At 41.3% G+C, this 14928-nt stretch overlaps 1 protein-coding gene across 1 annotated transcript in view; it reads right to left on the bottom strand.

Moving 5' to 3' along the window:
* The window catches only part of TTN (titin), a 310422-nt gene that overhangs the window by 214967 nt on the left and 80527 nt on the right, over nt 1–14928 (bottom strand). Inside the window, exons 75-96 of the mRNA XM_054044429.1 lie at nt 14647–14925; nt 14266–14544; nt 13859–14146; nt 13426–13713; nt 12138–12419; nt 10861–11139; nt 10471–10752; nt 10031–10309; nt 9643–9930; nt 9183–9461; nt 8758–9036; nt 8376–8654; nt 7972–8259; nt 7543–7830; nt 4508–4789; nt 3946–4224; nt 3555–3836; nt 3166–3444; nt 1394–1681; nt 955–1233; nt 588–866; nt 218–496 (exon numbers count right to left, since the gene is read on the bottom strand). Of these exons, the coding sequence (XP_053900404.1) occupies nt 218–496; nt 588–866; nt 955–1233; nt 1394–1681; nt 3166–3444; nt 3555–3836; nt 3946–4224; nt 4508–4789; nt 7543–7830; nt 7972–8259; nt 8376–8654; nt 8758–9036; nt 9183–9461; nt 9643–9930; nt 10031–10309; nt 10471–10752; nt 10861–11139; nt 12138–12419; nt 13426–13713; nt 13859–14146; nt 14266–14544; nt 14647–14925 (6204 nt within the window). The remainder of the gene's footprint in view (nt 1–217; nt 497–587; nt 867–954; nt 1234–1393; nt 1682–3165; nt 3445–3554; nt 3837–3945; nt 4225–4507; nt 4790–7542; nt 7831–7971; nt 8260–8375; nt 8655–8757; nt 9037–9182; nt 9462–9642; nt 9931–10030; nt 10310–10470; nt 10753–10860; nt 11140–12137; nt 12420–13425; nt 13714–13858; nt 14147–14265; nt 14545–14646; nt 14926–14928) is intronic.

The raw sequence follows: 14928 nt of genomic DNA, 5'->3' as shown, positions 1-14928 counted from the left end.
CCCTATTCTGAAGGGGGAAAATCAGAAGCCAGTATCCGTTAGAGAGAGCGCTGGTTAACTAAAGATTGACATTGGGAATGACTTTCCAGCCAGACTTTCACTAGTAAAAGGTAATCAATGCTGAGGGAGTTCTAGACCGGGGTGGTCTCTAGCTGGTCAGGTAGAGGCACAGAGTGTTCCTAAGAACCTTTTAAATATGTTAACATGAATTATTCACCTTGAACAGAAAGCAAAGCTGATGAAGAAGCTTCTCCAACACTGTTTTCTGCTTTGCAGATATACTCCCCACTATCACCGCTATCCACCTGGCCGAAAACCAAAGTGGCAACGTTGTTCTTAAAGTGCATTTTAGAGGTAGGAGTTGCTCTTAGTTTCGTATCTCCTTTGTACCATGATACAATGATTTCTGGTGTGCCAGCAACTTGGCATTGTAATGACGCAGAATCCCCAACTGTCACCTGAGTAGGTTCCAAGCATGTAACAAAATAAGGTGGTTCTAAAGAACAAAGACACATGATTAATTCCAAAATTTAAATATCACAATGACGATTACTATAAAAAAGATCCTTTGTGGAATGAGGACACACCTAATACTGAGACGTCAGCTTGACAAAGATCTCGTCCAGAATCATTCTCAATGTGGCAAGTGTACTGTCCCTGATCTTCTATTTTACTACTGGGAACTTCCAGTATGGCAGAGGTTTCTGTGGTAGTGATGCTGCATTTTTCAGAATGAGCTACTTCGAATCCATTTTTCTTCCACAAGACCGCAATCGGAGGGGTACCAGAATACGTGCATTCCAGAATTAATGGTTTTCCTTTCTCCACATTGAGATTATTCAGTTTTTTCACAAATTTGGCTGGTTCTACAGTGAACAATACAAAGATAAAAGTTAAAAGTTGACACCAAGAGATTTTTTTAGAGGAACGTGTGAAATTTCAAGCCGGACAAACCTTTTACAAAGAGCTGTGTTGTGCAAGAAACTTTGCCAGCCTCATTAGTGACCAGACAGGTGTAGTCTCCACTTTGGAGTGGCTGTACATCAAACAGCTCCAGTTGTGCAACTGCATTTTCTAAGGAGATGTTGCATCTATGTCCCGGCACTAGTTCAACGCTTCCTTTGAACCATTTAACATCCAGTGGAGAGGTGCCTTTTAGGATACTAGTAAAAGTTATATTTGCTCCAGATAAAACTTGCAGGGGATCAGGTTTCTTCACGAAAGAAGGGGGTTCTAAAGACACACAAAAAAGACAAGTGCACTTTGATGAAGAGTAAAATATTCCCATACGAAACACAGGTGAATAGACTCATAGAAACAGACCCCAAAATGTAAGCAATCCACAAAGAAACTAGTTTATATCTGGAAGCTCTGCCTAGTTCTAGATACTAACCTCTAACAGTCAAATATGCACTGCATTCATCAGATCCAGCTACGTTAGTAGCTGTGCATGAGTAAGTTCCCATATCAGATTCCTTTAGTGAGTTCACTTTCAAAGAGCAAGCATTGTCTGTAAGGGTCGTCTGATACTTGTCTCCACTAGTGACCTCATATCCATCATGGAACCAAGAGACAGAAATAGGTGGTGATCCATACACTTTGCACTCCAGAAGAACAGAGGAACCCAACAGACCATTGGTTTCTTTCAGTTGTCTTGTGAAAGAAGGAGGTATAATGCGATCTGTATAGGATAAAACACAGCTATAAATATTACAAGAGTATAACTTAAAAGGGAGATGGTTTCCAGGCATCTAGCAGAAACACCACACTTGCCTTTGGCACACCTATGTTGGCTTGGGAGAATCCAAAGCAGGCCTACAATTCAACCCTTGAGGCCTGAGGTACTGAGAGAAGATAAGAACCGGTTGCAGTATACTCTCTTATGCTGTCACTCACCCCTTCTGAGTGTCACCTTTCTTCTTTTGTTTTTTCAATACTTTCTCATAAGGAGAAGAACTGAATTGCACTATCTGGGACATGCAGACTCAGTTGATGAGACTGACCCCAAGCAACAGCCTCATCTTGGAGTCGGGTGAAAAATGCTTCAACCTACTCCCTCCCTCCATGAGCTCCACAACACTAGTGGGCCCACATAGGGTGCCTAAGGTCACATTAGTAGTGAGTCTTCCCAGAGTGGCAGCAGCCTGACATGACATCAAAGGAAGCAGTTGTTGTGTAATGCCTTGTCATAAATGAAGGGGCGGGGCAGGAGCTCCCTTTTATGGACACCCAGCCAGCCAGTTAGCTATAAAATCCCTGTTAGTAGCTATTCTCTATTTGCTTTACCTGTAAAGGGTTAACAAGACCACAGGTAAAAGGAAGAGAGTTGATACGTGACCAAAAGAGCGAATGGGAGGGCTAGAACTTTTTATAATTTATAATAAAAAATTCCCTTTGTCTATCTGTGGCTGTTCTACAGAGAGAGGAGACACATGGTAGCAGTGCTATAAAAAGCTTTAAGCTAGGTATGAAAAATCATCAGATCATATCTAGAACTACTTATTTGAAACCCCAGATATGTAAGTAGATCAGAAAATGTTTAGGAAAACGTGATTAGGCTTATTTCTTTTATTTTGTAAGGCTTGGGGGCTCCTTTGTGCTAACCCCAGGTGCTTTTGTTTTGCTTGTAACCTTTAAGTTGGACCTCAATAAAGTTATTTTGATGGTTAATCCTTATAAGTGGTTTTTTTAAATCTAGCAAAGAGCCTAAGTTCCAAATGTATTTTCTTCTTTTTTGTTTTTAATAAAATTTAACTTTTTAAAAACAGAATTGACTTTTTGTGACCTAAGAGGTGTGCATAGATTGTTTAATTAGCTGGTGGCAACAGCTGATTTCCTTTGTTTTCTTTCTCAGCTCTCCCTGGAGGGGGGGGGCGGTAAAAGGGCTTGAGGGTACCACACAGGGAGGAATTCCCAAGTGCGCCTTCCTGGGTCCCAAATGTTTTTTTTGCACTTGGGTGGTGGCAGCATCTACCCATCCAAGGTCAGAGAGAAGCTGTAACCTTGGGAGTTTAATACAAGCTTGGAATGGCCAGTATTAATTTTTAAAATCCTTGTGGGGCCCCCACCTTCTGCACTCAAAGTGCCAGAGTGGGGAATCAGCCTTGACACGCCTTTTAAAGAAATGGTAAGAATCAAAGATAATTCACAAGTTAATCAACTAACCTGAAACACGCACTGAAGCTGTGCACCTGCTTTGACCAACACTGTTTTTCACCTCAAAAGAATACTCCCCACTGTCTTCTACTACTGCATTGTGGATCTTAAGCCCAGACACTTTGTTGAAGAAGCTAATTTTGTATTTGTGATCAGTAGACAGCTCATTCCCATCCTTATACCACTTAGTGGTAAGCTCCGGTGTGCCGTCCACTGTGCATTCTAGAGTACAAGAGTCTCCAGAGGTGACTTTCATTGGGCCAGGCTTCTCTACAATGATTGCAGGTTCTGAAATGAGATGCAAATCACAGCCATATTTGATGACAGGACAGGAGATGCAATCAGTTTGTTAAGTGTGGTTAAAATAATCTATATTGTTTTGTTTCCTTGTTACCAACCTAGAACTGACAGAGTGGCAAAGCACTCCTGAACGCCAGCGTCATTTTTGATCTGACAGATGTATTTTCCAGCACTGGCTGGTTCCGCATTTCCAATCCGTAGAGTTGCAACATTTTCTGAATAGGAAATCCAAAGATTTTCGCTTTCTCTAACGATTTCCCCTTTGTCTTTTAGCCACAGAACAGAAATTGGCTGGGCACCTTCTACTGTGGCCTGCAGCTCAACTGGGTCCCCAACTACAGCAGTGAAATCACTGAGCTTCTTCACAAAAATTGGTGGTGCTGGTGAAGAGAAGATACGTCATGTTAAAACCGCAAGGAGAGTGCCCGAAGAGAGTGACGAGAATGACACGATGCTAGGAATAACTGATGTGTAAATCATTAAACAAACCTCTTAGCGTTATAGAGGAAATGCAAGTGTCACTTCCTACATCATTTACGGCCTTACAGTGATATTCGCCGACGTCTGTGTCACCCAGGCTAAGGATGTGAATACTAGCAAGGTAGTTCTCGGACATGATTTTGTACTTCTTGCTACTTTTAATTTCTCTTTTGTCCTTATACCATGAAATTTGGAACGGAGGAGTGCCCCGAAGCTCACACTCAAGGTGGACATCTGAACCTTTCAAAGTCTCAACTGGATGGGGTTTCTTGCTGAAAACAGGGGGTTCTATGAAAAGAAGAAATTTGAGTTTCTGTTAATTCAGATGGGGACATAACAGAAAAAGGAACATTTAAACAGTAAATTGTATCACTATGTTGGACTGATATGGAAGGGGAAAGACACGAGTCACAATAAGAGATGGCTCCCATGTCATAGCACCCTGGTAAAATCCGTACCCTGAGTTCTCAGAAGGCAGCACTCGCCTGTCTGACTGAAGAGAAGATTTATTAACCTTCCACAGCAGATTAAAAGGAGGAACCGACAAAAAAGGGAGGAGTGGGGTTCTGACCTTTCACTTTCAACGAAGTACTGGTGTTTGCAGTGCCCGCTGCATTGCGAGCTTCACAAGTGTAGTCTCCACTGTCTTCCACACTGAGATTGTGCATTTCAATGACTGCCACGGCGTCAACGAAGGACATTCTGTATTTTTCGCTATCGTGGATTTCAGCTTCGTCTTTGTACCAGGTGACTTTGATTTCTGGAGACCCGCCTATTTTGCATTCATATGTAGTGGAATCGTGCTGTTTCACAACTCTAGAGGAGTCTAGCTTCTTACTAAACCTTGGTGGTTCTATGAAACCAAAGGACAAGAGTAAACAAGATGATTCACTAAACTGCACTGATCCATTAAAATATTCCCTCAATTAAATATCTAACCGAAAGCGCATACTTATTTGGGTCGTGGGGGAAGAGTAGAAATATCTACAAAATGTGCATTTACACCTGCCGGTGATATATCTGGTGGCAGCATAACAGAAACGAATACACAGCATACATAACAAACAAAAGCAGGGGAGTTTCTTTGTGCGTCTTTTCCAATGGTTTGTATAGGTAGAATGATTTTCCGAGTTCCTTGGAGAGATTACTACATATTTATTTTACACAAAAGTATTGTTTACTGAATTGACATATATGTAACTTACAATAGGTTATATATCATATAACCAGACTTTCAAACAGCTACTGCACGAAAACTAGATATATATTGACGTGATTCACTGAAATATTCAACTCTTACTGTGGGTGACAGAGTCTTAAAATGCCAAATTTTCAGCTGACCTGTGCTCGTTAGAAGTTCCATAGATTTCAGCTGATGTGTGACTTTGACCATGACAGAAATTTATATTGAATTCTGTCCACGTTATATGTATGGAAGGGAATTCTAGATCAGTTTCTGCTATATCATTTAGGGTATACATACCTGGTATATATGTATATGTATATGGCTAAAGTCTGTTTCTTGATCTGCCTTTCGGGCAAAAGTACATTAATTACGTATAAAGCCTCTGTTTAAGCTTTTAAATTTAGTTTATCTTATTTTACTTTTCTGCTCTAGGTCTCTTTCTGCCGCTTTTGTACAGAACTGATTTTTAAGTAATGATTAGCGCTATGAGGGTAAGGAAAAAAACGTGCAACAGAAGCATCATGTTCAAAACAACTAAGCTAACACACATATTATTGAGACACGTGTTTGCACTTAATGGCAATTGACCAAGATATTTATATTTCTGATGCCATCGCTATATTGTGTAGGGAATTCAGCATATATATCAAAGACGTGTCTACTAATATAAATAAATTTCAACAATACATGTATTTAACCAATCTTTATTGCAAAATTTAGAGGGTGGTAATGCTTCTGTTCATGGCAGCTGTCTCAGAAAATGGAAGTAAGTAATGCGTTTTATCTGCAGAGTGTTTAACACTTGATGTAAAAGAAGAACACTATCAATATTAAGGCCCTGAGTCAACAAGGTAATTACCTCTAGCAAAGGTCAAGAATGTGAGTTTCACTGAACGCGCGTGTTTAAATGTAGACATTTTCTTGAGCCCCTGGCTGAACTGGGCCCTATATTTGCCACATAATAATACGTTTTCCGGCATGATTGTTATTCATTCGTTGAAAATTATAAATAAAAATAATGTCATTTTGTGCTAGTTTTGATCAGAGGAGTTTCGGTTACTCATTCTGCAACCAGATGTAAATTCATTTAAGTGCCTTCCAGATGCACATTTTTAAGGCAGCAGATTAGAAATAAATACTTGTTAATACTATTTAAAATTATCTTTAAGGGAAAAAATAAAACGTCCTTACGAAGACACACCCTTTAAAGAGTCTACACTCATCCTGTCTAAGGATCAATGGGAATTACAGATCCAGAACATAAACCCAAAAGGCCTGCCCACATGAAGGAAATCACAATGGTGAAAATCCCTAATATACTCTATTTCCCCATATTAAGTATCCTCACACCGTCTTGTCAACTATCTAAAATGGACCATCTTGATTATCACTACAAAAGTTTTTTTTCTCCTGCTGATAATAGCTCATCTTAATTAACTAGCCTCTTATAGTTGGTATGGCTACTTCCACTTTTTCATGTTATATATATATATATATTCTTCCTATATGTTCCATTCTATTCATCTGATGAAGTGGGCTGTAGCCCACGAAAGCTTATGTTCAAATAAATGTGTTAGTCTCTAAGGTGCCACAAGTACTCCCGTTCTTTTTCCTAACATACCGGTGTAGTTTACACCAAAGCAGATTAGTCCGATCACAAATGTAGAGATACGAAGAATCCATATAACAGGGGTCGGCAACGTTCGGCACCCGGCTCGCCAGGGTAAGCACCCTAGCGGGCCGGGCCAGTTTATTTACTTGCTGACGAGGCAGGTTCGGCCGATCGCGGCCCCCACTGGCCGCGGTTCGCCGTGCCGGGCCAATGGGGGCGGCGGGAAGCCTCGGCCAGCACATCCCTCGCCCGCGCCGCTTCCCGCCGCCCCCATTGGCCCGGGACGGCGAACCGCGGCCAGTGGGGGCCGCGATCGGCCGAACCTGCCGCGTCAGCAGGTAAATAAACTGGCCCGGCCCGCTAGGGTGCTTACCCTGCCGAGCCGCGTGCCAAACGTTGCCGACCCCTGCCATATACTATACAGGTGAGCAGAATACTGGTGGGAAAAAAATGTTTCTACCCCAGGATACTGTCAGCTGCTAAAATTTTCATATTGAGACTCTTGGTGTGGGAGAGGAGAATTTGCCTTTAGGAGGTAAAAGGATTTTGCTCAGCAATCGCGTCAGCGATCAAGATGTAATATGATTCAATCCTAAAAAAAACCATCAAAGTGAAAATTACTGCTGTCAAAATCCTGGACAACGTGTTTGCTCTACCTCACCACAAAGGGTTCTCGTTTTAAGTCGATTTAACGCTTTTCAGTTTTGCGCCCCTTGAAAGATAAAAGAAGAAGGTCGGCATTGTTTTGTTTCTCTGACAAGGTAAAAGGCTTGGCAAGAAGACGACAAAGCATTGCGTTCTTAAATACCTTTCACACTTAGCTGCGCTGCGCAAGAATCCTTTCCAGCATTGTTGCTCGCAGAACAAGTGTATAGTCCGGAGTCTCCTTTGCCTACTTTTAGAACTGTCAAGCTGGCTGTGTTTTCCACCAGGGTGATCTTGTAGTTGCCCCCAGGACGGATATCTCTGTTATCTTTTGCCCAAGTGACTTTTAGTGGCGCCGATCCGGTGACGTGGCATTTAAAGGAACCACTTGCTCCAAGAGCCACCTCAATGGGTTCTGGTTTCACATCAAAGACAGGAGGTCTCAGATGCTCTAAAAATGGAAAGAAACAACATAACTCTCACAGCTGCTGCTTCACCGCCACGCAATCAGACCGTTTGGCATTCCACAACAACGCAGTATCTTCTGTTTGTTTAAAGCCAATGACCGGGACAAGATTTAGCAGCTACCAACCTGTGAGGAGGAGCTTGGCACTGGAAGAAGCAGTCCCAAGAGCATTGTGAGCTGAGCACGAGTATTGGCCACAGTGAGCCATGTCGGTCTGCAAGATCTGAAGAGTTGCTACGTTATTTAAGAATGTTGTTTGCATGTTATCATCATCGTGTAATAGCACCCCATCCTTATGCCATGACAGCTGAATAGGTTCCGAGCCATTTATGCGACAATCAAAGGTAACGGGGGAACCAACAGTCTCCTGAATGTCTTTTAGTTTTCTTGCAAAGGTCGGTGGAAACTTACGGTCTGCAAGAAAATAAGTAGGAAATAAGGCATCCTGCCAACCTGCAGACAATTTGCATTTACGATAAGCCTGTTACTATAAAGAGTCATTACTGAAATATTTGAAATGAAACCATCACCTTTAACAGTTAGCAGAGCCGTGGAAGAAGCAAAGCCAACACTGTTTTCTGCTTTGCAGACGTATTCTCCAAGGTCACTGCTCTCCACCTGGTTGAAAACTAGCGCGGCCACATTATTTTTGAAGTACATTTTATAAGCAGGGGTCGATCTTAATTTTGTATCTTCTTTGTACCAGGAGACTTTGATTTCCGGCGTCCCAGCAATTTGGCACTGAAAAGATGCGGTCTCCCCGACTGTCACCTCTACACGTTCCAAGTGTGTAACAAAATAAGGCGGTTCTAAAGCACAAATGATCGCAATCAGCATCACAGAAAAGAGAGCAAATCTTACACTGACCATTATTATTACAAGAGTGGTTAAGAATCGGAGATAGCAACACACCTAGGATTGATATTTGGCCTTGGCACATATCTGCTCCGGCATCATTGGCAACCTCGCAAGAGTATTCCCCTTCATCGTCTTTTGTACTGTTAGGAATTTCCAGCATGCCCGATTTTTCGGTAGTTGTTATGCTACATCTCGGGGACTGTGTTATATGGAAGCCATTCTTCTTCCATGTTACTGAAATAGGAGGAGTTCCTTTGTATGTGCTTTCCAGAAGGATGGATTTCCCTTGCTCTACACTGGAATCACTTAATTTCTTCACAAATGTTGCTGGTTCTACAGTAACAAAATGGAAGGCAAAAAGTCAAATAGAAGAAGGGGGGAAAAACCAAGATATTCACAAATCTTTGCGCGCGCACGCATCCACACACATTAATAAATAATAAATAAGAATAAGAACAATAGCAGCAATCGAGACAAACCTTTCACAAAAAGATGAGTGGTACAAGACACGCTGCCAGCGTCATTAGTGACTCGACAGGTGTAATCTCCACTGTGGAGTGGTTCTACTTCATACAATTCCAGTTCTGCAACTGTATCCTCCAAAGAGATGTTGCAGGTACTATCTGACACAAGTTCTCTGATGCCTCTAAACCAGTTAACTTTGAACGGGGCCGTTCCTTTTATGAGACTCGTGAATGTTACACTCATCCCAGGTAGAACTTCCACGGGATCGGGTGTCTTCGCAAATGAGGGTGGTTCTAGACATACATAAAGAAGTTAAGACACATTCACAAATTAGTGTGATCGTTACGTTTGAAGATGAAAACCAAATCAGAGTTTGGCTGAAGATTTATAGGCGCGCTGAAAATTGCCAAGGAAGAAATAGCAGCAAATGGAGGAAGCATTTTGCCTAAGGCACCTTGGCCCTCTTTTACTGACCTTGGACAATCAAAAAGGCGCTGCATTCATCAGAGCCAGCGGCATTTGCCGCGGCACAGGTGTAAGGTCCGGTATCTGATGAGTCCAATGCATTCAGTTTCAAACCACAAACATCGTCTGAAAATGAGACTTCATATTTGTCTCCACTAACAATCTCATTTCCATCTTGGAACCAGGCAACTGAAATGGGTGGTGATCCAGAAACTTTGCACTCCAGCAGCGCTGAGGAACCCAGCACCCCGCATGTTTCCTTTAACTTCCTTGTGAAAAAAGGAGGGACAATGCGATCTGCGTAGAAAAAGGCGACAAAACCACGGGTTGGTTTGTTTTTAATTAAAATTTAAGAAAAGACAGCACTAAATGACAACTAAGGTACTAGCCAGCTAACCTGAAACATCAACCGAGGATGTACAGCTACTTTCACCAACTTCGTTTTTCACTTCAAATGTGTACAGTCCCCTGTCTCCCGCCTCCGCAGAAAGAACTTTCAGCGTAGCTACTTTGTTGGAAAAGGTGATTTGATATTTGCGGCCACTCTGTAGTTCTCGTCCATCCTTAAACCACTTTGTAATAAGTTCTGGTGTTCCACCCACTGTGCACTCTAATGTAAATGAATTCCCAGCCGTAACGGACATCGGTTCTGGCTTCTCTAAAATGACTGCTGGTTCTGAAAGAAGAAAAAGCCGTCTAATCGGTAAAATCTCATTGTAAAGCCGAAAATTCATAATGAAATAGCAAATTATCGAAAGCTGCTTTTGTGTCCCGGAAGTATGATTACACGGAGAACGCGATTTTATTTTTTATTGTGGGCTAGAAGCTTTTACTAACCTAATACTTGTAAAAATGCCGAGCACTCTCTCATCCCCGCGTCATTTTTGATCTGGCAGATGTACTTTCCAACATTGGCTCCTTCTGCGGTTGCGAGCTCGAGAGTAGCAATATTATCCATAAAGGATATCTGAACATTTTCGCTTTCTCTGATGATTTCGCCTTTATCCTTAAGCCACAGAACCGAAATAGGTTGAGAGCCTTCCACCACAGCCTGCAGAGCGGTCGGTTCCCCCACAAAGGCTACAGTGTCACTTAACTTCTGAACAAATCTCGGAGGTTCTAATGATGGGAAGAGTCATAGTAAAAATGTCAGTCAGCTTTAGAGAGAAATAGCCATAATGCCAAGAAAAGAAAACGTGTATGCTGCGTCTGCTCCTTTATACAAACCTTTGAATTTCACAGCGCAAACACAAGTGTCACTTCCCACTTCATTCATGGCTTTGCATTGGTACTCCCCAGTGTCTGAAGCTTCAAGGTTAAGAATGTGGACGCTGGCTGTGAACTCTTTAGATGTAACTTTGAACTTCTTACTGCTTCTGACTTGCCTCCTGTCTTTGAACCAGGCTACTTCAAATGGTGGGGTTCCCGAAATTTCACACTGAATGACAACATCCGAACCTTTAAGTGTGTCTACCGGGGTAGGTTTCTTGCTAAAAACCGGAGGTTCTATAAAAAAGAATAACATCAGAGCCTATAAGTGTGTTTGGATAGGTTTCTCGTTAACAACACGGGCCAAGATATTCAGAAATAGGAGCCTAAAAAGTTATGCTCGTAAAGTCATATTTAGACTTCCAAATGTGACCTAGCTTTCGAAAGTGCTGAGCAGCTAACAGTTCACATACTTATTTCTACATCTATAAATTCCTAGTATAGAAATGTGATACCTATGCAAATACTTTGAATTCAGAAATCCTATTCATTTTCCCAAACAGAGGATGTTAATAAGGATGGGCTTCTCTTGGCTTGACCTTCAAGACACTTCACTTTAGTCCGCCCTACGATCGGATCTATTAACTTCGTCCACTTCAGCTTCCTCTCTTCTAAAATTTCTAGACTTTACTGCCAGTCCGCCTCTCCCAGCCACGCCTACGTTCTTTCCCATGCTGCCCTTATACATGACTCCCCAAATTGATAAATCCGCTACCCTGTGAATGCCTTCTCACATTCCACTTCTGCCAGGATACTCGCAGAGCTCTGACCGCTGATAGAGAGTAGGTAGAGAGCTGGCTACAAGGAATACCCAACTACTTTACACCAAAACAACGCGGTAGTCCTATTCCTGTTTCTTTCTCCTCCCTTGGCCTATCACCTAGCTGTTCGTTCCATTCACCTGTTGCATCTTGTCATTAGACAAGGATCGAAGGTCTTTATGGAAGGGACTGCGTGTTTATACAGCGCCTTGCACTATGGGTCCCCGACTGGGTTCTCTAAATACTGCAGCTACTAATGCCAATAATGTGTGATACACACAGTCATTTGGGTTAGGATGGGATCTTGCTCCAAGTGTTTTGCTATTTACGTCGGTGGAAGCAGGACGGAGCAATCTTTTGAAGCAGCTCTTTAGATTGATTTTGCTATTTTGAGGGTGCACAGTCGCTTAGGTAAAGGCACTGCGTAAGAATGGAAGGAAATAAGAAAAGAATCGTGAAATAAAGGCTTCTAACCTTTTACTGTGACAACAGTACTGCAGCTTGCAGTACCAGCAGAATTGTGTGCTTCACAAATGTAATCTCCACTGTCTTCAATGTTAGCATCAGTAATGGTGAGAACTGCCACAGAGTCACTGAATGAGATCCTGTATTTTTCACTAGCATGGATCTCAGTGTCGTTCCTGTACCACACAACTTTGATTTCGGGGGAGCCACTTATTTGACATTCAAGTTGAACTGAATCCCCCTGTTTAGCGAATCTTGAAGCTTCTAGTTTCTTAACAAACTTTGGAGCTTCTATAAACGAAATAAATAAATATAAATAAACAACATTCAGTTTTTCTCAAAATGATTTTGTCAAAATGATTGTGCAGAATAAGCGCCCTTGAGAGGATAAGAATTTTGTAACTTGCTAGAATACCACAGGGACAAAATTAAATTAGGCTTGTCTTCGAATGACAAAAAGAAGGGAGAAGAAGATGAAAACAATATCTAAAGCTAAATTATGTTCCCAGCTACACAAGTGGAAATGCAGAAACACCCCACTGAGCCCAAAGGAGTTGCTCCAAAGCATGAACGACATCTGTGGTGAAAATTCAGGCCCCAATGAAGTCAATGGGAATTTTGTCATTGGCTTCATCGGGGCCAAAATGTATGTATATATAAGCGTGTAGGCTCTCCCTCTGTATACACATCTACACAATTTTAAACCTAAAAAAAATCCATGCAGGTTTTGGGATGAAGACCATGGATGGTTCATACTCCAGTGTAGTTCACTCATCCATAAAAGGTAAGTGAAATATCCATTAAAGTTGAAGACTTAATTGACGACCGTTTACTGTCCTAAAATATACAATAAAAAGACACTACCTTTTTTTCCAATTTCTAAGTTTTATCAGTTTGCTATTTTATCTACAAAAATCTTCCAAACGCCTCTACATAAAAGTGTCACCATATTCTAGCTTAAAAATTAAATCAGTACTCAAAGAAGACAATCAAACTTAGAAAAAGACATGGAAGATAATAGATAAAACTACACATAACGTATAATGTCAAGAGGAATTAAGGGAGAAATTAACGCGTTTGCATATACAGTACACAAAATTTACGCTCTCAAACATTGCAGCATGAAAAACAAGATGAAGATTTAAAATCTATGATAGCCACCGTTTAATGTTTGTAGTTTGAAAAGGTCCTCTCAGTTTACCTCCAACATTTGAAGACACAGAGGGCATAAAAATAAAAAATTAACTACTTTTCTCCCAAGAAAACCTCACTAATAAGGCCTACTTAATACCAGTACCTTTGACATTAAGTTGGGCCGAGCAAAAGTTTTTTCCAACTTCGTTGCTAGCTTGGCAGGTATACTGGCCAGAGTCTCCTTTGCCTGCTCTCAGAATTCTCAGGTGAGCTGTGTTTGCTATAAAGGTAATATTATAGTTTCCTCCCGTTCGGATCTCTCTGCCATCTTTTGCCCAGGTGACATGTATTGGTTGGGCGCCAGTAACATGACATTCGAAATCAGCACTTTCTCCAGTAGGAACTTCCATGGATGCAGGTGTTATATCAAAGAAGGGAGGTTGCTTGGGTTCTAGAATTTAAAAGTAACAGTAGAATACTGATTGCTTTATATTCTCATTGAAAGAGTCATCAAACATTGTGGAGATCAGTTCACGTACAAAGAACAAAAAACTAGACCATGCTTTCAATATGAAAAGATTCAAGAGCAAACGAACCTGAGACCGTGAGCCTAGCGCTGGAGGTAGCAGTTCCAACAGCATTGGTAGCTGTGCAGGAGTATTGTGCAGTGTGACTCATCTCAGTTTGAGACAGCTGGAGAATCGCTACATTATCTACGAATGAGGTTTGCACATTATGGTCATCTCTTAAAGGTACACCATTTTTATACCAAGTCACGCTAATAGGCTCTGAACCATTTAGACGACAGGTAAATTTAACTGGTAAGCCAACTGTTTGTTCGATGTCCTTTAATTTCCTTGCAAAGGAAGGCGGAAGTTTGCGCGCTGTAAAAAACAAACCAAGTATGTAATAAATGTTTTGTGTGGAATTTTTCTATACTGAAAGTTTTGCTAGAAAGAGCTAAAAAGAGTAGTTTTGAACAAGCAAACATAATAATCATCACCTTGAACTGTTAAGAGAGCCTTTGTAGTTGCAGTTCCTACACTGTTTTCTGCTTTGCAGATATATTCTCCGCTGTCATTGTTATCCACTTTGTTAAAAACTAGAGTAGCAACATTGTCTCTAAAGAACATTTTATACTCCGGACTAGATCTTAGTTTTGTATCTCCTTTGTACCAAGACACTGTAATTTCTGGTGTTCCAGCAACTTGGCAATGTAAAGTTGTATAATCTCCAACTGACACTTCCAGAGGTCCCAAGTGTGTAACAAAATAAGGAGGTTCTAAAAAAACCAAATAGTCAGAATGAGTAAGGAATATTTATACCTTAGGAGCGACGCTCTGATAAGCATAATGAAGAAAAATTAAATAACATGATAACACACCTAATGTAGACACTAGTGCTTCACAAACGTCCCCTCCCGCCTCGTTCTCAACATGGCAAGTGTATTCTCCTTCATCATCTTTTGTACTATTGAGAATTTCCAGAATGCAAGATTTTTCCGTTGTGATGATGCTGCATTTTTCAGACTGAGTTATAGTTTTGCCATTCTTCTTCCATTCAATCGAGATTGGGAGGCTACCAGTGTATGTGCTTTCCAGAACTATGGATTTTCCTGGCTCAACACAGTGATCACTCAATTTCTTCACAAACACCGCTGGTTCTA

This window comes from Malaclemys terrapin, chromosome 11, assembly GCF_027887155.1.
Source record: "Malaclemys terrapin pileata isolate rMalTer1 chromosome 11, rMalTer1.hap1, whole genome shotgun sequence".
In the NCBI taxonomy this organism is placed as follows: Eukaryota; Metazoa; Chordata; order Testudines; family Emydidae; genus Malaclemys; species Malaclemys terrapin.
The sequence above is the reverse complement of the archived record's forward strand: the minus strand, read 5'-3'. Positions and strand labels throughout refer to the sequence as shown.